The following is a 24,347-nucleotide window of genomic DNA, read 5'->3' as shown; positions in this document are numbered from 1 at the left end:
GCACATGCTTTTTATAAATAGCAATGGCATTTTTCATTAACATCTGGATAAAATTTTAAAAAAAAATCTCCCCATTCCCCCTTTGACGAATCTGGCTCCTAAACTCTTATCCTGCACTGCTGAAACTGTCAGACTCAGACTTCAGCTGTGAGTATAACTGAACCAAGTAGGGGTTCTGACATTTAAGGAGTTCGAGTAGTCAAAGACTGTTTGCTTCATTGTTGGCAATGGAAAAAGCAGTTCTGGAAAGAGTCCCAGTTTTGAATTATTCTAAGGGTTTTTTCCCCCTTGTGATCTTAATGAAGATCAGTGAACTAAACTTTCATTAAATGCAGCTCCAACCTGAAAAATCACACAGGTATCCAAGCAGATTATGGAGACTACTTGTGCTGGGTGATTAGTGCACAGAACTGGAGTCAGGGGGAGTTTGAGCTTGACACTGATTCCCTGGGTAACTTTGAGGGTCTACAAGTAATAACAATATTGTAAAACCTGTACAGGAAGGAAGCCACCCTAGGAAAGCAACCTCTTGTCTTAAGAGATTGCCAAAAACTACCCACAATATCTTCTGCCTCACCTATTTTAGAAGACCACTTCCAGTAAATGACCAATTTGTTTGTCCCTGGAATAGTCGCTTAAGAGAGGCTTTTCTGTAATGTGATTCTGGTACCAAATCCATAACTGTATGTTCTGGGACACAGCTAGTGATTTACAACCAACTGTTAGTGTCAAATTATTTTCTCCAAGGAAATTGGTATTTCCATTTCTTGGAGTTCTGAGTTAGCAGCAGATCTTCTAAGCAAAAATTACGAAATATATGTTAGCTTCTGGATGAGATATGCATCATGGCCCTGATCCAAGACCACTGAATTCAGTGGCAGGGCTCTCTGACTTGAAAGGGCATAGGCTTAGAGCCCAACTCCATAAGTTAAAACCATTCCACACGACACACTGGCCTGAGTACCTTGGTCTCAATACTATAGTCAGGAAATGACAAGGTAACAATGGTACTTCCTCTTGGCAGGTTTTAGGATTGCTTAAGAAATCTGGCTCAATGGGAATCTTTCCATTTTTGTGTCAGATACATCACCTTCCCCTTTTGGAAAAGCTAACACCAACTTTTGCGATATTGAAAGAAAGGTGGGGGGGGGGAGGGGGCGTGAAGCAACTAATGACGAATCCCAGGAAAACAGTCTAACTCCAGAGTGTTAATACTGAATTCTGCTACAATGTGTTTCATCTTCTCTTCACAAGCAACTACTTGATGTTTAGTTGCTGTTTCCTGCGAGGCACGTGATTATCCCCCTTTTACAGATGAGGGAGCTGAAGTTGAGAATTTAAGTGACTTGCCCCAGACTGCAGAGGAAGGCTGTGTCAGAGGCAGAAGTAGAATTCGAGCATTTTCTTTGCCTCCAATTGCTTGTCCTTCCTCTGGGCTGCCTCTAGAGGGACTCCTGTCTCCAGTGAAGAGGGCAAGTTGGCCAAGAAGGGATGCTTTATACTGCCCTCTTACAGTCTTCAGCACCACAACATACACTATGGGGAGATTACAAATGCTTCATCTCTAAAGCTTCGTGACAAACCTCACAGCCACATCAACACCAAAGATTTTTGCAGAAGGATCATAGAAATTAGAGGGAAACCAAACTTATTAGGTCACCCAAACCATCACTCAGCCAGTACTGGATTGTTACCTTTGAACATAAGGTTTGAAAAAAGGCTCTTGAGAATGTATTTCCCATTATATGTATGTTGGTTCTGTTAGGCCTATAGGAGAAGGAAATGTTCTCGTGGTTAAAAGACGTGTCTGGGAGTGGGTCTATCTGAATTCTCCTAGTTCTGCCACAGACTTCCAGTGTGTCCTTGGGCAAGGTCATTTTATCTCTTTGTGTCTATGTTTCCTGATCTGTAAAGGAGGGAAGATCAATCTATCTTCCTGAGTAGGGTGTTGTGTGACGTCATTGTGCTTTGAGATCCTCAGAAGACAGTGCAATTATTTAACAATGCAACTTAATTTAATTATTGTGTAAGAGGCAGAGAGGTTGCCAGTGGTTTGAACTGGGAGAGTAGTGAGGGACAAGTTTTAAGAGAGGCTGGAGCAAATCTCTTGAAGATTTTAGAAAAGGTGGATGGCAAATTTCAAATTAGCTCTGGGAGTGGAGCTCCAGCTAAACTTATTGGGGGTTGTGCACGTAGCTAACCGCAGGATTTGCAATTTGGCATTTGGGGAAGATGTTTTATGAGAGGAAAAGTTGTGTTCACTGTAGCGCACTTCAGCTTCTCTTGTACTGGTTTTTTATGAAAAGAGATTTTTTTTGTTTTTTCCAGTCTAATGTTATGCTAAATCTGTGGTAAATTAACATCCATAAGGTACAATACCTTTAAATTATAGCACTTCTCTCCCTTGGAAAATAAGTTCCAGGTCACAGTTTTCCAAGGAAAGCAGAGAGATTTGCTATGACCCCAAAGTCCTATCAACAGTAACATAGAGTTCAATTATGACCTTTTATGGTTTCGATTTTCTCCCACTGATGGATTTCAAAAGAAGGCTTTGCCAGTGCTGTCGGCATGGATATTGTCCAACTGGCTTTAGCAGTATATTAAATACCTTCTCTGGCTAAACAGCCTGTGGAGTGGAATTAAACTGTTGCTTTCTGTCTGCTCTTTATCTGGCAGACAATTATTGTAATATCTAATAATAGTATTGTATAGTAATATGATAACTGGATTTAGAAAGAAACCAAACCAATTTTGAGATCAGATAAAGAAAACCACCTCACAAATGTCGTTTCAATGCTGTCTTAGTTTGAAGAACAACAGTATCCTTTTCTTTCAAGGTCTGTGAATATAATAACCTCTGATTTAGGGGTTCTGCATTGAAACAGGATTGCTGCTTAAGAACTCCCTATAGCCTTATAATCTACTGGTGCAAAATGAGACATACCTACTTGTTTTGGCTCAGGGTGACCCTTGGATCAAGTAGCAGAACAGCTTCCATTTTCTGCTCCAGAAGTTAAAAAAGGATATATTCCTTTTTTGGTCTCCTGGAATGGAATTTATTTACTGTGGACTTTGTAAATTTGAGCCACTTTGGGAAACCAACTAGATTGAGGTAGCATAGAATTTTTTTGTGGGTGTGTCTTGAATAGGCTGTACTTATGCCATCTATATGGGATTGAGGCTGGGGGTCTCTTGGCCCAACAAGAAGGCTAGAAAGTCTCTTTCCTCATCGGGAAAAATTACAAGTTAAACAGCTCACATAAGATTTCACTGAAAAGTTAGAACAGAATTGTAAGTTAGACTTATAAATAATAGTGATTTAAAGGCCAACTGGATTCACGCTATGCTCTTCTCTGCACTTCAAGTGAAATAATTCAATGGGTTAATTAAAGATTATTCCATAGTATCTTTCAAAACCTGTCTACCAAAAAGCCTGAGAATTTGTCAGAGGAAGAGGTGCTGCTGAATCCAGTTTGGGAGGAAAAGGAACTAAATGTAGTGAAGATAGAGTTTGGTATTGTCCTAGCAGAGGTTGTTATAGGTCGTGTAGGACCAGATTGTAATTTACAATCTGCTCTGAGTAAGGGGTGGTGCATAGCTACATTGCTGCAGGAGCAGAGAACAGATTGGGACTCAGAATGACACACTTCCTCCCCTGCTCCCATGTTGCTCTGAGGAAGGAGTAAGTTACCATTCCCCCTTTCATGGAGCAGCTTACTCCCCTTTGTGTGCCGAAACCATTACCCTTGACAGGTGATTGGAGTGGTGCGGGAAGGAGCCAGTGCTCTTTCTATTCCTCTCCATCCACCCACTTGCTACAAGTGTGGAGTATCTAGTGACTAGCTTCTCTCTTTCCTGTGTAGCTGGAGTCACGATCTGAGCAGGGCTAAGCAGTGTCAAGGAAGGGCTGTGACAATCTAGCAAATCATTATTTTTATACAGCAAATTCCTGTCTGAGAAGTTGTTTGCATGATATAGTTAATAAAGATTGGACGGTCCCTAGTGTATTGGAATTAAGGACAGGGAAGACTGGAAAACAATTCTAATGGAGAGCAGTTCTGGAAACTGTTAGGGTATATCTACACATCTGCTGGGAGAGCGTCTTGCAGCCCAGGTCAACAGAGCTGTGTGAGCAGGGCTCACGTTAGTGTGCTAAAAATAGCAAATGTGGCTTGGGCTCTGAAACCCCCGGCCTAGCTCCAGCCTGAACCCAAACGTCAAAGCAACATCTCCATAGCTATTTTTAGCATGCTAGCACAAGCTCCACTAACACAGGTCTGTCCATCTGGGCTGTAGGCCTCACGGCCAGCTGCTGTGTAGACCTACCCTTAGAGCCTAGCACCAGCCACCATGAGGTGTGTGCTTCTCTAAGCACACTGGAAAACGCATATCACACAAGGTACAGTCAATAAACATTTTTCTGCCCTAGGAGACCACCACTTCTGCCTCTGTGGGTAGAGCTGGCCTGGGATCAATCAGGGCTTTCGAGCTGTGCTCCAGCTCTAGGCAAAAACCTGCAGCTCCACTGCTCCGGAGGTGCTCCGCGCTCCAGCTCCGGGTTCCACTCCAAAGCCCTGGGATCAATAGCTCTACCTACTATTGGCCGTTTTCGACTACGGATGCCAGCTCCAGTCATAGACTTAGAGCAAGTTGGTTTTTGTTGACACTACCTGTAGTGATCAGTCAACTCTTGTGGATTAAGGGTCAAATTTTCAAAAGTGATGTAGGCACTTAAGAAACTAAGCCAAATTGAACATCAGTGGGACTTAGGAGCCAAAGTGCCTAAGTGACTTCAGAAAATGTGACGTGGGCTCAAAAGTCACTTAGGTGCTTTCAAAATGTTACCTGAAATCTACCTTCCCAATAACCAGCTCTACAGGGAGGTGATGGGGTCAGCTAGTCAGGAAATGTTCAACTCATTGTTTATATGTCAGAAAATGAAGATTTGTCAAACCTGAAACTTTTTGCAAAAAAATGTTGGTCTTGAGGACATTTTTGTTGGGGTGGTTGCTCAGATCCAGACATAATGAGACTGCAGTCCCAGGATAACCAGTAGTCTGGTGGTTAGGGCACTCATATGGAATGTGGGAGACCCAGGTTTATGTCCTTGCTCTGAATCAGGCAGAGTAAGCGCTCTTATCCCTGGGATATTGAGTCTGTCTCTGTGGTCCCATTAATATTCACTTACTTTTACAAAGTGGAACAGCTCCAACAGGAGAGGTTGACTCTATAGCCCAGCTCACTCACATGGGGAACAGAGGCCGAGCTGATGTTCCTTCTCCTAATCAGGGACTTGAACCTGGGGTCTCCCTCATTCTGGGTGAGTGCCCAAACCACTAGGCCATTGAGTATTCTGGCATGGGGCTTTTAGTGGTTTTGTTGGGTTGTTTGTTTGCAAAACATTTTGAAAGGTCTAGTTTTCATTCCAGTGCAAAATGAAAATAAATGTTGAACCCTTGAACTTTTTTACAAAATGGAATTCTTGTTTTCTGGTCAGCTCTAGTGACATTTCACCCCCACACGAATAACAGTGAAAGTGATGTAATTCATTTGCTCCAAGGGTCATGAATCTTTTGATGTATCTTGTCTGATTTTCAAAGTTGGAACAATTCTCAAAACTGTGTGAGTTTCATGTGTGTTCAGGTTTTGTTGCAAACATTTTGGACAGGTCTAGTGACATTATCTGTTAGTGCCTGGACCTCTCAATCAATGCACGAAGAGCTAGCACAATAAGCTTCAATGGAAAACCAAAGAGAAATCAAGTGCATATTGTACCTTTTAGCTGTTTCATTTGAGTTCAGGATCATATGTCTGTCAGTTCCTGCAAATGCATGTTAACTGGCTTTGGGGAGAGAAACCCATTCACCTTTATTTGTGTAAACTACTGTAGTAAAGCTTAAGAGTGTTGGGGCCATTACGTAGGGGAGATCCATTTTGAACAAGTCTGTTTTCTTGGAAGTACATTCCTATGTAAGTAAACACAAACAGCAGCATATTTCTGGGTACCCTTTCACTTAGTTCTAATTCTGGTTTCAGATCACAGTTGTGGAGGGGTTCAGAAAAGGAAATAGTAAATTATGGTATAATGGGAACCTCCGTGAGGTCCTCAACAAGATAAATCTTACGTTCTGCATGTTTGTTTATGCAAAGGCTTGAACATCATGTAAAAATGAAGTATTGGTTTGAAATTAGCCTGCCCCAGGGACATTAATGGTGTATTAAACACTGAAATCGGAGGACAATATAGAAGTATGCTTAACTTTCCCTCCCCATTCCAAAACACTAGCTTCTTCCTCTGGAAGCTGGTAATCATGCTAGGGGAGATTTCAGTATTCCTGAAGGGAATGTGTTTTGGCAAAGCGCTTTAGCCTCCAGTGCAGACAGATGAATACAGGATAACCTTCTAAATCCTGTGGAGTAAACTGGTGAGAAACAAAACAGACAAATGAAGGGAGCATCTGCAAATTCTCTGCATAGTCAAGGCTAAAGTATGTCATACAGTCTGTAGTTGAGAGTAATTTTTGTAGGCGTGGTAAAATGAATCACTGAGTAGTTAGCAGAGCTACCAGATAATGTCATGTGACTATACCCCAAAAATGCTTAAATTAGATTAGATCCTCTGTTTTATGTAGCACAGGGGAATTAGATCTGCAGTGCATGTCCTGTAGTGGTCATCTGGCGGTACTATGCTCTCTCTCTATTCATGGGTTCAAGGAAGTTCTTCTTGCATCATTTTGTTTTTATTTGGGTTTTCTCCTGGTGGGAACAATTATCAGAAGGGTGGAGCATTCTCGAGGCAATCAGAATTAGGATTAGTCGAAATAAGGAGGTGTTGGTAGCGTTATACAAGGCACTGGTGAGACCTCATCTGGAATACTGTGTGCAGTTCTGATCTCCCATGTTTAAGATGGATGAATTCAAACTGGAACAGGTACAGAGAAGGGCTACTAGGATGATCCGAGGAATGGAAAACCTGTGGTTATGAGACTCAAAACTTATGAAAGGAGACTGAAAGAGCTTGGCTTGTTCAGCCTAAACAAAAGAAGGCTGAGGGGAGATATGATTTCTCTCTATAAATATATCAGAGGGATAAATACCAGAGAGGGAGAGGAATTATTTAAGCTCACTACCAATGTGGACACAAGAACAAATGGATATAAACTGGCCATCAGGAAGTTTAGACTTGAAATTAGATGGTTTCTAACCATCAGTGGAGTGAACTTTTAGAACAGCCTTCCCAGGGGAGCAGTGGGGGCAAAAGACATATCTGACTTTAAGATTAAGTTTGATAAGTTTATGGAGGGGATGGTATGATGGGATAGCCTAATTTTGGCAATTAATTGATCTTTGACTATTAGCGGTAAATATGCCCAATGCCCTGTGATGAGATGTTAGATCCCACCCCATCTGAGTTACTACAGAGAATTCTTCCTTGGGTGTCTGGCGGGTGAGTCTTGCCCACATGCTCAGGGTTTAGCTGATCACCATATTTGGGGTCAGGAAGGAATTTTCCTCCAGGGCAGATTGGCAGAGGCCCTGGGGGGTTTTCGCCTTCCTCTGCAGCGTCGGGCACGGGTCACTTGCTGGAGGATTCTCTGCACCTTGAAGTCTTTAAACCACGATTTGAGGACTTCAATTTCTCAGACACAGTTTAGGGGGAGTGGGTGGGTGAGATTCTGTGGCCTGCGTTGTGCAGGAGGTCAGACTAGACGATCATAATGGTCCCTTCTGATCTTAAAGTCTATAACTCTGAGTCTAATTTGTCTAGTAATTTGCTTCACAGCCAAGCCCTTTTGACAAGGAATGTTTGTCTTCTCTCTGGCTCTTGCATACTTTGTCCTGAGTTTTGTGAGCTACACAGTCCACGAGGGCTGCAGCTGTTTGTTCAAGTCTTGGTTGGAGAGGTCACTAATATAGCTGTGTCCTGACCCATTGATTTTTTTTGTTTTTGTTTTTTGGAGATCATCTCCAGAGCCTCGACTTGGCTGTGGAAGCAGGTTGAGAGCCAGTGCAGGAGTGATGTCCCACTGAGGAGGCAGGCTGCCACGTTCCACACAAACTAGAGCCTCTATGTTGTTTCCAACTTCGATGCAAGATACTGAATTACACTATCCCACTCTAGAGGTGGATCACTGTGGCCAACTCCTCCCCTTGCAGGAGAGGGCAAAGCCTCATAGCAAGCTAAAGGTGGAAGAAGGCATTTTTTTGTCACTTTTTGTCCACATTTAGTCTTGTGTCCAACATAACCCCATGGCTTCACACTACTTTGACAAACCTTGGTAAATGCCTCTGAAATGGCAGAAGGTCGGTGTCCCAGCTAGTTCTTCAAAGTGATTTTCCCTTTGCTTACTTTGGTTTGGTTTGAACCAGCTGTTCTTTATCCAGGTGCTGATCTCTTGTAGGCACTGGGACATCTTTGTGATGAAGGTGTTTACAAGAAATACAGCAGGGAGTCACTAGCATTTATTGGCAGCAGAGCCTGTCTCAGCACCTTTCCACACAATCTCAGGTGGATTTTGAAGAGGAGAGAGGCAGGGTAGATCTCAGTAGTATTGCCAGACATAACGATTTGTAGCGAAAAGGAGCAGTTAGCTATCACCACTCTTGGAGTTCTGTGATTGGACTCATGTACTCCATCAATGTCATACCCTGTGCTGTATTGTATAATGTTGCTGATAGGGTGAGTGATGGGAGCATTGAGTTCTCCCCTCTATCCATTGCTATGAGGAGATTGTCCAGTAGTGCTAATAAGATGGAGAAGAAGGGTAGTCTTGTAGTTAAGTCACTGGACTGGGACTCAGGAGATTTGGATTCATGTCTCAACTCTGTCTGACCCTGGACAAGTCATTTTGTCTATCTCTGCCTTGGTTCCCCATCTGTAAATTGGGGATGATAATAGTTCCTTTCTCACTCCCTTTGTCTGTCTTATTTATTTAGATAGTAAACTCTTCTGAGTAGGGCTTGGTTATTACTATGTGTTTGTGCAGTGCCTAGCCCAAAGGGGTCCTGATCTCTGTTGATAACTATAGGCATTACCATAATAGAAATAATAAATTATAATAATACATCAGTGCCTTGGAAAAAGTACCCTGGAATGGGAAATTGGACCTGTAAAGAGTCACACTGAGATTCTTGTTTACATGAAGGCAGTTTTACACCAGTCTAGCAATATAAAGGGGTCTAAAAGTGGATATAAATTGAATCTATGCCCTCTTTAACGCCCCTTTGTGCTACCAGAGGATCAGGCCCTGAATCTTTAACAAATAAGAAGGGCAATAAGCCATTCTGGAAGTTAAGGTCAAAATTGCATCTGGTTTCTGATATTTCAGGGTTTAATTAGAGGTTTGCTGTATAATGATGACTCCTAATGGAATGGTGTTTTAAGTGTTGCCAAGAAATGAGTACAGATCACCTAAATTATTAAGCCTCTTTATCTTCTTGCTGGAGACGCTCATGGTGAGTGCATCTGAAACTTCTTTATCCCCCTTAAAAGTTATAACCCTTTACATTCCATTTTGAGGAAAACTCTTTTTTTATTGGTGAACTGGAAATTATAAAAATAAAAAAAGAAAAAGATGCTGGCTAAGTGAAACCAGTCAAAGCACAAAAGTGATGAGTATTCAATGGAGAGAAAATTGTCCCTGTTTTAATAAAAAACCTGAATATTTAGCACTAATACAGAACTAATATAATTTGATCAAACTATCCCCTTTTCCTTTACACTGTCATCACTCTGCAGCACTAGGGGATCTGGCTGGATGCCTCTTTCATCCACTCACAAGACTGATGTGAGGGGGGAATCAAAGCCTCTGGATACCCAGGTGTTTTACTCTTCTAGAACCTGAATGGAATCCAGCCAGTGCCTGAATCTTGGGGTCCCTAAGTGCACACGCCGTGTGCAGAACTTCTGTCTGGCACCTCTTTCTGAGAGCTGGAACCCACTGTCCAGCTGCCTGGCCCCGCTGGGCACAGTGCTAAGCCTTCAGATTCGCCCCTACTTAAACACTTCCTCTCCCAGAACTCCACTGCGAAGGTTTCACTTTCCCTGGAGGCATGCAATATTTATGAAGCTCACAGTCAGACACTGTTCCCAGAGACTAGCACATTATTGCTCTTTTACTTAATCATATAAAGCACAGGAGTGTACTTATCATCAGAAAACACTAAACCCATGTCCCTGCCTTAGTTTCCTTGTCGCTCCAGGGCATTTTTCAGGCTGGGGTCGGAGCCCCTTGGATTGCCCAGAGTCCTTCTGCTTCAGTGTATGACATGTGGGCTGCAACATGGAGCTTCTTCCCCCTTGGTCAGCTTTGCCCTTGACCAGCCTAACCCTTTTCCTTGGGAGTTCTTGGGGCCATATAGCCGGCTCAGGAGCGGGCAGTGTCCCTGCCTGATGCAGACCCCTACATGCTGGGTTGCTCAGTATTGCCAACCCCAAATGGTCAAAAATCATGAGTCAGGCTCACCAGAAATCATGAGATTGGCTTTAAAATCGTGAGATTATGTAAACACAATAGATTTGGTGTTCTTTTTATTTACCTTCTGCTTTTTGAGCCTTTAGGGTACTCTGAGATCACATTATGAAGCTTTCTCCACAGCCATGAGGGCCAGAAAGTTACTTTGTTCTTTAAGAATAAAGGCTGAAATCAGCACATATCCACTTGACTCCAGGAGCTGGGGCTTTAAGGAAAACAGTAATTATTGTGAGACTCGTGAGAAAATCGTGAGAGCTGGCAACACTGGTTGCTTCTCTCTCTCTTTTTGAACTAGAGACAAAAAGAGCCAAAGTTGTTCCCCCTCGCCCCCGTTCCTGTGTGGTGAGAGACAAGCCTTCAAGCTTACAGAGAGCTCTTCTCTCTCTCACCCACCTTGTCTCTCTAATATCTTGGGACCGGACACAGCTACAACAACACTGCATGTAAATGGTGGTGTCTGTTACATGTCAGATTACTGTAAACTGTGTAATTTACACACTGGAAAGTGGGTATACGTTGGTGTAATTTATACTCTGAGGGGCGCAGAGAGAAAGCAACCCACAGAAACAAGCAAGGCAAAGTATTTGTGATTGTCACTTTGGTCCAGTATTGCCATGGTTGATTTAGGCATATTTCTGTGATATATTTAAAAAAAAATTGTAGTGGTTATGTAACAGTTGTGTGAGAGCCAGGAGCTTGGGGTGGGATCTGTAAAATGAGGAATCAAAAGGAAGAAATAGAGGAGAAAGAGTGTTTTTTACCTTGCATCATCTTGTACCCTGATGCTGAATGAGAGGGTCTCATAATTAAGGCACTGGCTTAGGACTCAGTAGATAGAGGGTCAGTTTTTCTCTCTGCCACTGACCTCTTGTGTGAACTTAGGTGCCTCTGTGCCTACATTCCCCACCTATAAAATGGGAATGATGATGCCCCCCTTTGTCTGTCTTGTCTATTTAGATTATAAGATCTACAGGGTGGGGACAGTGTCTTACTATGTGTTTATACAGCACCTCACGCATACTCATCTGTTGTACCAATGTATATCTTACACAGACAATTGCATCACCACAGAACGTCTCTCTCCACCTGTTCCCTTTCACCTTACACAGCACTTTATTCCCTTTTCCTGATGTTACCAATCAACCTTTGGCCATTAGTTCATCCAGATCATCATCATCATTATCTTGTAGATTTTACTTTTAAGAGCAGTCCTGAGAGGATTACTCCAGCACAAGATAGTCTGCATTCTTTCAGGTTTTCTGAAGAATTTATCATAATTCTTTTTAATAAGTAATTTTAAAAACAAAAGTGTCAGCATCTTTCTGTCTCAGAAAAGCATTTATCTACTTAACTTCTGAGTTAACCATTACATTTAATTTTGAAAGAGCCAGGAGAAATGAGAGGCTTCTTTGTGTCGTTAACCAGAGCAGCATGCAAATGGCACATAGACTCATAGAACTGCAGGACTGGAAGGGACCTCAAGAGGTCATCTAGTCCAGTCCCCTGTACTTGTGGCAGGACTAAGTATTATCTAGACCATCCCTGACAGGTGTCTGTCTAACCTGCTCTTAAAAATCTCCAATTATGGAGATTCCACAACCTCCCTAGGCAATTTATTCCAGTACTTAACCACCCTGACAGGAAGTTATTCCTAATGACCAACCTAAATCGCCTTTGCTGCAGTTTAAGCCCACTGGTTCTTATCATATCCTCAGAGGTTAACAAGAACAATTTTTCTTCCTCCTCCTTGTAACAACCTTTTATTTACTTGAAAACTGTTATCATGTCTCCTCTCAGTCTTCTCTTCTCCAGACTAAGAAAACACAGTTTTTTCAATCTTCCCTCATAGGTCATGTTTTCTAGACCTTTAATCATTTTTGTTGTTGTTCTCTGGACTTTCTCCAATTTGTCCACATCTTTCCTGAAATGTGGCACCCAGACCTGGACACAGTACTCCAGTTGAGGGCTAATCAGCGCAGAGTAGAGTGGAAGAATTACTTCTCGTGTCTTGCTTACAACACTCCTGGTAAAACATCCTGGAATGATGTTTGCTTTTTTTGCAACAGTTACATTTAGCTTGTGATCCACTTTAGCTTGAGGGGGAGGGATAGCTCAGTGGTTTGAGCATTGGCTTCCTAAACCTAGGGTTGTGAGTTCAATCCTTGAGGGGGCCATTTAGGAATCGGGGCAAAAATTGGGGATTGGTTCTGCTTTGAGCAGGGGGTTGGACTAGATGACCTACTGAGGTCCCTTCCAAACCTGATATTCTATGACCCCCAGATCCTTTTCTGCAGTATTCCTTCCCAGGCAGTCATTTCCCATTTTGTATGTGTGCAACTAACTGATTGTTCCTTTGGGAGTACTTTGCATTTGTCCTTATTGAATTTCACCCTATTTACTTCAGACCATTTCTCCAGTTTGTCCAGATCATTTTGAATTTTAATCCTATCCTTCAAAGCCATCATGCAGGCTTTACTCATGCAACTAAGAGCTGCAGGAGTGAGCCCCTAATTGAGAAACAGTTGCTCCGTGCTTAAGGTTGAAGCTTAAAAAGCCCATGGTATAAGTCTGTTTTCATACTTCATATCCCAAACCATGGTAGAATTTATTCAGGGAAGTTTTAAAATAATTAGAAGAGCCACTCTGAGATAAAATCATAATTCTTTTTACTTGTCTTCTAGTTTTTGAGCCTTTTAGGTACACACATTTTCAAGTTTTTTCTCTGCAACCATATAAACTTGCTTCTTTACTAGCATGACTCCAGGAGCAGGAGCTTTAAGGAAGCACAAAACATTCTGAGACTGTCAATAAAATTGTGAGAGTTAGCAACACTCATTTTAATAAACAATCTATAAAATGTACAGTGTAGATCTAACTAGATGTAACAATTACAAAACAAAAGAGGGCCAAGTTGAGGATGAGAGGACTCTGTGGATCAGATGGGGGAAATAACAATTAATGAGGTAGTAGGTGGCAGAATTAAGTTGTTTGATCTAATGTATTTTTGTATGTATTTTCCCCATTTGCAGATAAACCTGATCCCCCAGCTGGAAAACCCTGTGCCTCGGACATACAAAGTTCTTCCCTCACTCTCTCTTGGTATGGCTCTTCTTACGATGGTGGAAGTGCTGTGCAGTCTTACACTGTGGAAACCTGGAACTCAGTGGATAACAAATGGACAGATCTCACTACTTGCCGGAGCACTTCTTACAATGTCAAGTCCCTGCTGGCTGACCGGGAGTACAAATTCCGGGTGCGAGCTGCTAACGTGTATGGCATAAGTGAGCCCAGTCAAGAATCAGAACTGGTAAAAGTAGGAGAGAAACAAGAAGGTTAGTCCTTACTGAGAAAAATGATTAAACTCTATTAGATAATGGCCCAGGATTTTTCAAGGTTGGTGCAGCCAATTGCCAATATACATTTGCACATTGCTACTGGTGATTTGAGTGCCAATGCCTGAAATTTGAGATGCTAATGCTTGATGTGAGGCATTTTTATGCTTCCATGGTATCTGGGCAGATCAATTTTTGTGTCTTCTGAACTTGGAAAATCTGGGCCAATATTTTTCTGTCTGTTTTATGAATGCAATGAATTGTGTCTCAACTGCATTTGTTTATGTATGCTTATCTGTATTTGTTAACAAGTTTCTATAGCTCAGGATACTTGTAGTGAGATATGGAACGTTTCACCCAAGAATTATGGGTTCGGATTTAATCCTGTTTGAGAATGCTGGTTATGGACTTCTGGGAAATGAATTGGTGGCGTCTGTCTACTTTGTAATGAAAAATCACCAAAAACCACCACCACAATTGACACCAGCTGGTACATTTGTTGGCAGCCTCAGTGGAGAAGCTAAGGGCAGGGAAGCTAAATTAACCTCTCATACCTAGAGACTTCAGATCTGAGGCATGTTAGTGAGTCAGCGTGGGAGATTTTGTGCCACAGTTGCCCATGAGGCGCCTGATCTGCATCCAGAAAACTTCAGTCTCCAGCACTGTGCTGTCAAACTGGCACCTTATATGAATAGCCAAATTTTTAAAGAATTTTTGAGCCAGTTACCATTCCAGAATATTTTATTCCTGTTTTATGTGCTCTTGTGGATATTTTCCACCACCATTCAACTTTTTTCCCTTGACCCTTTATCAGCAGAGAAGTTTCAAAGAGAAGAGCTTAAGCATCCTGAAACTTACATTGAACAAGGCCCATACATTCAAAAACCAAACATTTGCAAGTGCGCAGACAAATAAATTCTATATTGTATGCCTGTATCTTTATGTACACACACACACAGTGTAGAACAGGGATCGGCAACCTTTGGCACGCGGCCAGTCAGGGAAATCCACTGGCAGGCCGGGGCAATTTGTTTACCTGCAGCGTCCACAGGTTTGGCCGATTGCAGCTCCCACTGGCCGCAGTTTGCCGTTACAGGCTAATGGGAGCGATTGGCCGAACCTGTGGATGCTGCAGGTAAACAACTCATCCTGACCCACCAGCGGATTTCCCTGATGGGCCACGTGCCAAAGGTTGCCGATCCCTGGTGTAAAATATGGAGGACCTCTTTTAGGTGCTCGCAGGGCACTGGAAAGTCCAGAATTGGAAAATAAAGGAGAACAAGTTACTTTTCCATATATCCTACTGCCTGTCTTTGGGGAGTGTTTCAGCTCTCAATTCCTGCTTTGAAGTACATTATGAATGCAGTGCTTTGTGATCTTACCTGGTTCAAATAAAGCCATAGAGAGTTTGTAATATTATCTTTTAGTGACACATCGGGGCAAAGTACCTGTACAATGGTGCAGCACTGTAAGATCTTCCACAGCTTTTTGTCAAATATTTCCATGCAGACGTAATTTGTTCTCTTCCTTGAGCAGCTAAATTGGTGCTATATTGGTGTATTTACTTTCTCTCACTAATTAAAAGAAAATCTGAAAGGTTGATATAAATCAAGGATCAATTTTCTCTCCAGGGGAAGAAAGCAGTAAGAGTGACCATAAATTTGTAAGAAAGCTGGACAGTGCTGGCTGTTGATAACAAAAAATTCCCTGTGTGGGAATGCCTCCTCTCTTTGGTTGCTGGAAGAATACACTTAGGTTTGGAAACTGTAAGACTCTTCCTTTGCTTTTGCACTTCCAATAGCTATCACTGATTGTGATGGGTGGAAACAACATAATTTTTTTAATGAAGAGAGAAGATGTTGTTATGTTTTTACAATCCCTGGCACAGTGGGGCTGGAGCACCTAGGAAGTACTGCAATACAAATAACAACCGATAACAATAATATGGGTTGAGTAAAGAACCCACTGTACAAAGGTAATTCCTTGTATCAGCAAAAAGAACAGGAGTACTTGTGGCACCTTAGAGACTAACAAATTTATTTCAGCATAAGCTTTCGTGGACTACAGCTCACTTCTTCGGATGCATAGAATGGAACACACAGACAGGAGATATTGTATTAATATGTATGTATGTATAAATATCTCCTGTCTGTGTGTTACATTCTATGCATCCGAAGAAATGAGCTGTAGCCCACGAAAGCTTATGCTGAAATAAATTTGTTAGTCTCTAAGGTGCCACAAGTACTCCTGTTCTTTTTGCGGATACAGACAAAGGGCTTGGCTACACTTGCAAGTTGCAGCGCTGGTAGAGGCTTTCCAGCGCTGCAATTAGTAACCGTCCACACCTGCAAGGCACATCCAGCGCTGCAACTCCCTGGCTGCAGCGCTGGCTGTACACCTGGCCGGGTTGGGGTGTAGCAATTGCAGCGCTGGTGATCCAGCGCTGCTCATCAAGTGTGGACACACACCAGCGCTTTTATTGGCCTCCAGGGAATAAGGAGATATCCCAGAATGCTTTTAACTAAATTACTCCCTTTGTTTTGTTATGCAGCCTCTCTTTGTTTTGTTGTGAACCTCCGGAGCTCCGTTTCGCTCCGTTTTTACCGGAGCTGCTTATCAGCTCCTGTTTGCTGTGATCAATCTGTGAACAATCAAATGAGATCCTCCTCCCTGTTGTGAACGAGCTCTGTGGAGCTCCTCCGTTGCCGCTGCTGCTATCTAAAAAACAAACAAAGCTCCTGTTTGCTGTGATCATCTGTACCTGGCTGTAAACAATCAAATGAGAGGCAGGCAGGGAAACAGTGGGGAGTCGTGTTGCCTGCAGGCTGTTTGCAATTAAGAGTTAAGACTAAGGGGTCGGAAAAATGTTCTGATTTTTCAAGTCAGGAAGCTAAACACACAGTGTTGGCTCCAAAAATCCACTCTCTCTCTCCCCCCGCTCCCTGTCACACTAGACCCCACTCCACCCCCCTCTTTTGAAAAGCACGTTGTGGCCACTTGAATGCTGGGATAGCTGCCCATAATGCATCACTCCCAACAGCGCTGCTAATACTGCAAATGTGGCCACACACCAGCGCTGCTCCTACACAGCTGGATGACCAGCGCTGCAAACTACCAGCGCTGCAAACCGTAAGTGTAGCCAAGCCCTAACACGTCTGCTACTCTGAAACCTGTCCTTGTATCAAGGAGACAGTGTAATTTAGTGATTTCAGCAGGAGACTGGAAGCCAGGACTCCAGGGTTCTGTTCGTGACACTACAGTTGACTTGTCAAGTTACTTAAGGCCTAATTTTCAGTAATACTGAACCCACAATTCCAGTGGAAGTCAGTGGAAAATGCAGGTGTTCAACACACCTGAAAATCAGGACTTTTAAGTTCTCCCCACTGTAAACTCCTGGCCAAGTAACTTAGGCTATGCCTTCATTGCCCCAAAAGGTGTGTGTCAAGGTTTACATGAGATAACTAACATTCCTTAGTTATCTCACTGTAAAATACTAGAGGAGACAAGATGCTGGTAGTTTTTGCTGCATTGTAACTAGGGTGTGGCAACTACTATACCATCCACCTAGTTGATCTCGCCTGGCTGTATTCCACTAAAAACTACAGCGCCTTGTCTCCACTAGGATTTTACAGTGAGATAGCTAATGCACGTTAGTTATCGCACTGTAAAAACACAGCTTTTTGGGTGTGAAGACATAGCGTTAGCCTCAGTTTGCCCATCTCTGCCTGCCTCACAGGGATGTTGAGGTCCCATGATGTGGGTGAAGCACTTGGAGACGCTCCAATGGAAAGTGCTTTCGCAGTGCAAAGTATTATTATTATGAGAGTGAAATGAGCAGGTTGCCGTATATTCACCATCAGTCCAGATTCAACATTGCTAAAGTAATGTAATAAGTCATAAAGAAGCAAAGTATGCATGGCCAGTTGGTGACATTGGTTTCCAGCTGAGGAAGACATTCGCTTAGCTTCACTGAGTTCAACCACAGGGGAGATGTACCTTTTTACTAATATAGAGCTTCCACCCGTGGACCACAAGCCTCCCAGTCCAAGCCTTTGATGCAGTGATGTGCATGTTGCATACACAGCAAGTCTAGCCGTGGGACATTTGGCAGACACAGCTATTGGCAAAGAGGATGGGATCTGCTCCTTCATGCAGCCCTTAAAAGGGGAGGAAAATGTGAAGTGCTCAATATAAGTGTGATTTCCAGAGCAGAAAATCTGAGCACAGCTCCCACAGAGTGGGGGAGGGCAATCTTCCTTTCTTGCTTCCCTGCTACAGTGGCAGACTGCAGACCAGTCTGTCTCTGCTGCAAGTACGTAAATATCACAAACACAGCAGGGAGAGGGGGTGATGGGGCTTCTGTTGATTGGCTAAGTCCACTCAACTTGTCTGGCTACCAGTTTGCAGATTCATCAACATCTAGTGGGTGTTGAGGGGAAGGGATAGCTCAGTGGTTTGAGCATTGGCCTGCTAAACCCAGGGTTGTGAGTTCAATCCTTGAGGGGGCTATTTAGGGATCTGGGGTAAAAATGTGTCTGGGGATTGGTCTTGCTTTGAGTAAGGGGTTGGATTAGATGACCTCCTGAGGTCCCTTCCAACCCTGATATTCTATGAAATTCATCTCCGTTGTCACATTAAGATGTCTACATAACATAACTGTATAATCTTATTACTGTGTATCTTGCCCTCCATCCTTCACCCATCCCTACTATTTTATTACCATGCACTGAGTCTAGCTTTATATTGAAAAGAACCTAGAATGGATTGGGGCTCTGTATAAATCAGTGGTCCCCTAAATGCGCCCACGTCCTGGCCGACGTCATCGAGAGGTGTCACCGCTGAAATGCCGCTGAATTTTGACGGCATTTCGGCGGATGCTTGACCGCCACCACAGTCCTTCGTCTGGCGCCTGCCAGACGAAAAGGTTGGGGACCGCCGGTATAAATAATAAATAGTGTAAATCCATTGGCACAAAGAGGTTAAGTCACATGGTTAGGAGTGTACAAACTCAGCTGGGAGAGTCAGATAATCAGGTCCTGCTGTTTGGATGGAGAGCTGCCTTGGTAGTTGTGAAACATTACAACTCACCGATCCTCAGGCCACTGAGAACCAGTATAGTCCTGAGGAGCAATTTCAACCAGTAACTTAGAACAGCTCTAAATTGTACGGACTCTAACACCTGCCCTCCCACCCCCAAGGGCCATTATGGCTGTCGCAAAGCACCTCAGCTTTGTGGCTCCACCCCCTTTTCCTTGATCACCTCCACTGCAAAATAGAGAATGACACAGGGCCAGTTATGCTTACTCGTCACCACTGAAGGATTCCCTTACTTACGAATCTTCAGCTGACTTCACTTGCGTTACTGGATTTGTAAGGATTTGTGCCTGCAAACAGTTGCACATTTGGAATGGAGGTTCTGTTGAAAAAATTGGGCCTACATGACTAGGCAATTCATTTCAGATAAGCACCAAAAATGTGGGTGTTTATCTGAACTGTCCAAAGCTCTAGATTTGCAAAATTGGCAGGACAGCTTCCAAGAACTGCCTTTCTCAGAGGTTTTTGCTTTGTTTTTTACACTTCCAGGTTTGGATGTGAGAGTATGAAATGTATTTTCCCTATACACAAGCATTGTACAATTAGGGGCTTTGTGGGCTTAATAATTTTAATTGTTTTATTTTTCCCTTCCTCTGAAGCATTCTGAAGGCAGCCTATTAAATAATCCAATGATCTGATTCCTTACATTTTATGTGCCTAGTAGACATATAAACCAGATGGTTTCTCTTCAAAGGATATTCTACACTGATGACAACAGAAGTGCCTGGCTTCTGCTACCAGATTTTAATTTAGTACTTTGAGACTGAACAGATTTTTACTGTATATTTAGTATGCATACCCTGTTAGATGGCTGCCTTTTGGTACCTAACTATCACATTAACTGTTTACCCAAAGGATCTTAATTTGAGGATAAGATTGCCTTCTCTAAGCATATACATCCTATGCAGACAGAAGTTAATCATCTCAATTTTTCTTTCTCCCTCCTCCCACCTCCCGTTTTTTTATAGAACCTAAAGATGAAGCTGAGCTATCCGATGATGGTAAGAAGTTCATAATTTCATCAGAGCAAATGAATCTCTATATCTTTAATACATGTAGTATGATTTTTTTTTAATCACAGTTCTTAATCCTCATTTATAGAAGAGAAAGAAACAGAGGTCGACTATCGGACAGTTACTATAAATACACAACAAAAAGTTGCAGAGTTCTACAATATTGAAGAAAGATTGGGATCGTAAGTAGATATTAGGTTTCCTGTTTCAGCCCTTGGAATGCTGTGTTTCTAAGGCTATAAAGAGCTAGGAGGATGCATTCTTAAATGTGTACGGTATGGGCCTTTACGTTCTTAGCATTCTAGCTGGGCTGCTTGTGTGCAGTAAAAAAATACATTCTAAAGGAGTCTGGTTTTGTCTCCATAAAAGCTCTTCATTCCCATTAACTGACATTTTAAAATAGGCATTGCATGTGCTTCCAGTGAGGAGAATGAAGCCCATAAATGCTAGATGATTCATTTTTTATTCTCTGCTCTGAAATCTGTCTGGAAGGCAGAAACCCACTGTGCACTTACAGCTCCATTATATCCATTAGTGCTAATGAGATTAAACCCTACTCCCTGGTGGTAGGGTAGAGTCTCTGTTGGCAGTGGTCATAATCCCAAAAGCAAAAGCATTAATAGTATTGCTCATTAAAGGTCAATGATTAAGTGGACTGTATGTGTCAATATTCAGGCTTGTGGGTATGCAAATCGTATGACAGGACACACTTTGAGCGACTTTTGCTGTTGGCAATCAAGGCCATAGGATTCTACCTCTGTATATTCTTCTCTATAACAAAACTAACTGTCTCTTGTTGTGTTTTCCACTTGTAAGGGTTACGGTTAAGGTGGAATTGTAAGTAAACTCACATTAGCAATTGTAGCCTGAAGTCATAATTCTGGAGCCCCTAGAACAGAGGTTTTCAAACTGAGACATGCCCCACTAGGGGGGCATGGAGGAACATTCGGGAGGGATGAGTGGCGATGCCAGGCAGCTCTGCCAGTCCCATGCGCCAGGACCTGGGCCAGCCCCCACTTGGGGCGGGGAGAGAGCACCACCTCCGCCCCGCTGCCCTAGAAGTCCATTCTTTCTATACATGTATGTGTAGCTGTAATGGATGCTAATGGGAGTAATGTGCATCAGAGGGTAAAGACTCTCTCTAATTAGGGAGCATTGGACTGCCATAGTATTTTAGATACATGAGTGTGTATAGGTGTTTAGCTTGTAGTATCAGTGTGTACAAGCATAGGTGCTTATTTTTTATTGTGACTGGTGATACACATCAGTCTAGCTAAGGTCAGAATTGAGCCTTCAGGGCAGATCCTCACCTCTTTCAGATCAGCATAGTTCCCTTGATGTCTACAGAGCCCCAGCCATATATACTATGTGAAGATCTTGCCTTTTGAATGTAATATTCGTCAAGATGATTTTGCAAATAAGTATGTCCAGTTCAATCTTGAACAGCACTTGGACTAATGCGTGTGATCATGTGTTTTCAGTTCAAGATTTGAGTTAACCACTCTGAAAAAGTTTTTAATTAAGTTTTGTTTTTAGTCTTAGTAGGCCATAAAATATTAAAACCATTTCATGGAAATAGTTATATATTTTCAGGGGGAAATTTGGACAAGTCTTTAAACTTGTTGAGAAGAAAACTGGAAAAGTTTGGGCAGGAAAATTTTTCAAAGCATACTCAGCTAAGGATAAAGAAAATATAAGGCAGGAAATCAGCATCATGAACTGTCTACATCATCCAAAACTTGTCCAGTGTGTAGATGCCTTTGAAGAAAAAGCCAACATCGTCATGGTCTTGGAAATGTGAGTATAACCCTTAAGAGCACGTTTAGTTTATTGGTGCCCAGTGTGTGAAGATCTCCTGATACCTTGACAGATAATTAAAAATAACTTGTCCTTTTTGTATAAAATATTATCTAGTGATGAGTGACTCTTGAAAAAGGCCAGATTTTTTGTTCTGATGACATAAATCATCCAAACTTTGTCTAAGTGTTTATCGAAAATATTTAAGCATCTTTGGCCAAATTATTCCTAATGTATCTCCATTCATTTCAACACAATCTGGCTAAAAATTTTGTGAGCACAGGCACTCATGAGATTTCTGTTGCATCCTGTATCTGATACTGAAGGAAGGGTACTTTTTCTTCTCTCTGCTTCCAGCTGGAATGTGGAAACATAAAGGAATGTGAAAATCAAAAATAACGATTGGAGAGAAAAAATTAACCAAATATTTCAGAATCTTCAGGTCCAGATTGGTTCTAGAAATGAGAAAAGGGTCGGGGATGGCATTATTACTATTTATTTGGTTTGGCAATCTCTAAACACGCATTAGATAAAGTACTACCAATTATTTATTTAAATACTGAAAAATAGTCATTTTTCATAAATGATGGAATGGCTGTGCAGAATGAATGAATGAATCAATAAATTACACACAAGAAAGATGTGATTCAGAATGCAAACACCAAAGCCAAACTCTAACAGAATAGTTGAATTGTTATGAAAAATTCTACTCAGCACATTTATAGTCATGTCAGAGGAGCAAAAAAATCAACAACAGAACTCAACCATTGTTAGAAGGCAAATTTATTTTTCATCTAAGGTGGGGTCCTCTGCACCCTTAAGAGAGCCTTGTGGATCTCCTTGGCAGAGAAGATACAAAACTTGGTTATTTAACTCTTCGCACCCCTCACTGTAGTACCTATAGAAAAATCTAGATAGATGATAGAAAGAGAATTCTAAAGTGAGTCTAATGGATGCAGACAAGATCATATATAGTTCTTCCTGGCTGTCTAGCACCCAGGCTGGCTCAACGCAACCTGAGCTGCCTCTAATTCACCACACAGGGTCTCCCTAACTCATGGCCCCTACTTAGCAATTAAAGAAGGGACTGATCATCGATGCCTGTTTTGTTTTCCTTGCTTCCATCACACGACTCTCAAGTCCCTGCATCAAAGCTACTATCCTTCACGCCATGGACAGCTAATCAGGACCACATTCAAAGACCATCTGTGCTGCTTCCTGGTTGTTGAGTTGTTGAACAAAGCAATGGTGCCCCGTCTTCCCACCCTCACCAGGCCTATATACGCTGTTCGCTTTGTGCTCCCAGCCCACACCATCACTGAAAGTGGCAGAGAAGCAACATAGGAATCACAGTACAGAGCAACATGATGGTGTTATAACTATATGATAGTTATTTAATCTATCTTGCCATCAGCCACCATAGTTAGTATGTAGATCATAGTACATATTCTTTCACTTTTGCAGAAGTCAGGGCTCTGTGGTGTCCCTGTGCTGGAACTCCTTTCAAGACGGGAATCTGTATAATACAGTTTGGAATGCAATGCTCAGACACCACAAGCAATGAGAGCATGCATGACCAAAATGACAGTTGCATAATTTGTCAGTGCACCTGTTTAATGTGAACACCATATTTGTAGCAGCAGGAAAGAAAATCAACTCTTGATCTCTGTTGATGTTTTGCCCAAAAGGATAGGTCAATTGCTGTGCTGCGTCCCATTGTGGTGCATAAAAAGGGAAAGGAAGGGAATTTTATTGCTGGCTTGATCTTCCTAGCAAAATACAGATTGCTTTAAGCAAAGAGACTGTAGTGCTACTTGTCTTAGTTAATGCATGTTCAGACTGTGTGAAAGCTATTGTTTGCACAAGCATATTTCACAGATTGAATCCTTGTTATGCAACATTGATGCTTAAATATAAGATGGTGCATTTATTTTTTTATTTAAAACTTGAGCAAGTTAGTGATGGTTGGAGGAGGAAAAAGTCCTACTTAGTTTGGAATTGGGAGCTGGCAGGCCTAATGGAAAACGGAGGCAAACGTATAAAGGGTTCTGGATAGTAATTTCCCTCTCCACCAAACCACCCGCTATTTTAAAAGATAAGATGCATTTAAATACCACAGAGTTTAGTTATTTTAGTCTGTGTTTAGGCATGATTTTAGGTTTTAAGCTAGTTTATTTTTGCACGTCAGAGTTTCCGAGCCAGAGTTTTAGAAGATCTCAACAGCCAAGCAGTTCCCATTGTTCTCATCGGGGTATAAAAATGTAGCCAGATTTTCAAAAGGGCTCATCTCCCATTGGTCCACTCCAGTGAAGTGGCCAGATTTTCAATAGTGCTCAGCATTTAGCAGCTCCCTTGTTCTCTATAGGAGCTGCTGCATATTGAGCAGTTTTGGAAACTTAATTGCAATGGTTTGATGGTAGATGACCTAAAAGCACACACAGGATCCATTGCCAGGCCCAGAGTCTCATTCCAGGCAATTTTCCTCAGCTCACCCTGGGCTACTGCTCCCAGGGGATTTTCCACTTTGCTTCTCTATCACTCCTCCATCAGAGCATCCTGCAGGATTCTTTCTTGCCCTTTTTGCTGAGTGCCATCTCCCAGCACTTTCTCCCTGGAGGCCCTTTTCCCCCAGCAGG

At 42.3% G+C, this 24,347-nt stretch overlaps 1 protein-coding gene across 5 annotated transcripts in view; it reads left to right on the top strand.

The window, feature by feature from the left end:
* Positions 1 to 24,347, top strand: part of MYLK (myosin light chain kinase) — a 325,041-nt gene that overhangs the window by 269,884 nt on the left and 30,810 nt on the right. For all 5 annotated transcript variants that reach the window (XM_045031718.1, XM_045031717.1, XM_045031713.1 and 2 more), the window contains 4 exons: positions 13,505 to 13,807; positions 19,870 to 19,902; positions 20,003 to 20,096; positions 21,508 to 21,711. In XM_045031718.1, the coding sequence (XP_044887653.1) occupies positions 13,505 to 13,807; positions 19,870 to 19,902; positions 20,003 to 20,096; positions 21,508 to 21,711 (634 nt within the window). The remainder of the gene's footprint in view (positions 1 to 13,504; positions 13,808 to 19,869; positions 19,903 to 20,002; positions 20,097 to 21,507; positions 21,712 to 24,347) is intronic.

This window comes from Mauremys mutica, chromosome 10 (assembly GCF_020497125.1).
Source record: "Mauremys mutica isolate MM-2020 ecotype Southern chromosome 10, ASM2049712v1, whole genome shotgun sequence".
In the NCBI taxonomy this organism is placed as follows: Eukaryota; Metazoa; Chordata; order Testudines; family Geoemydidae; genus Mauremys; species Mauremys mutica.
This window is presented reverse-complemented; position numbering and strand designations above follow the sequence as displayed.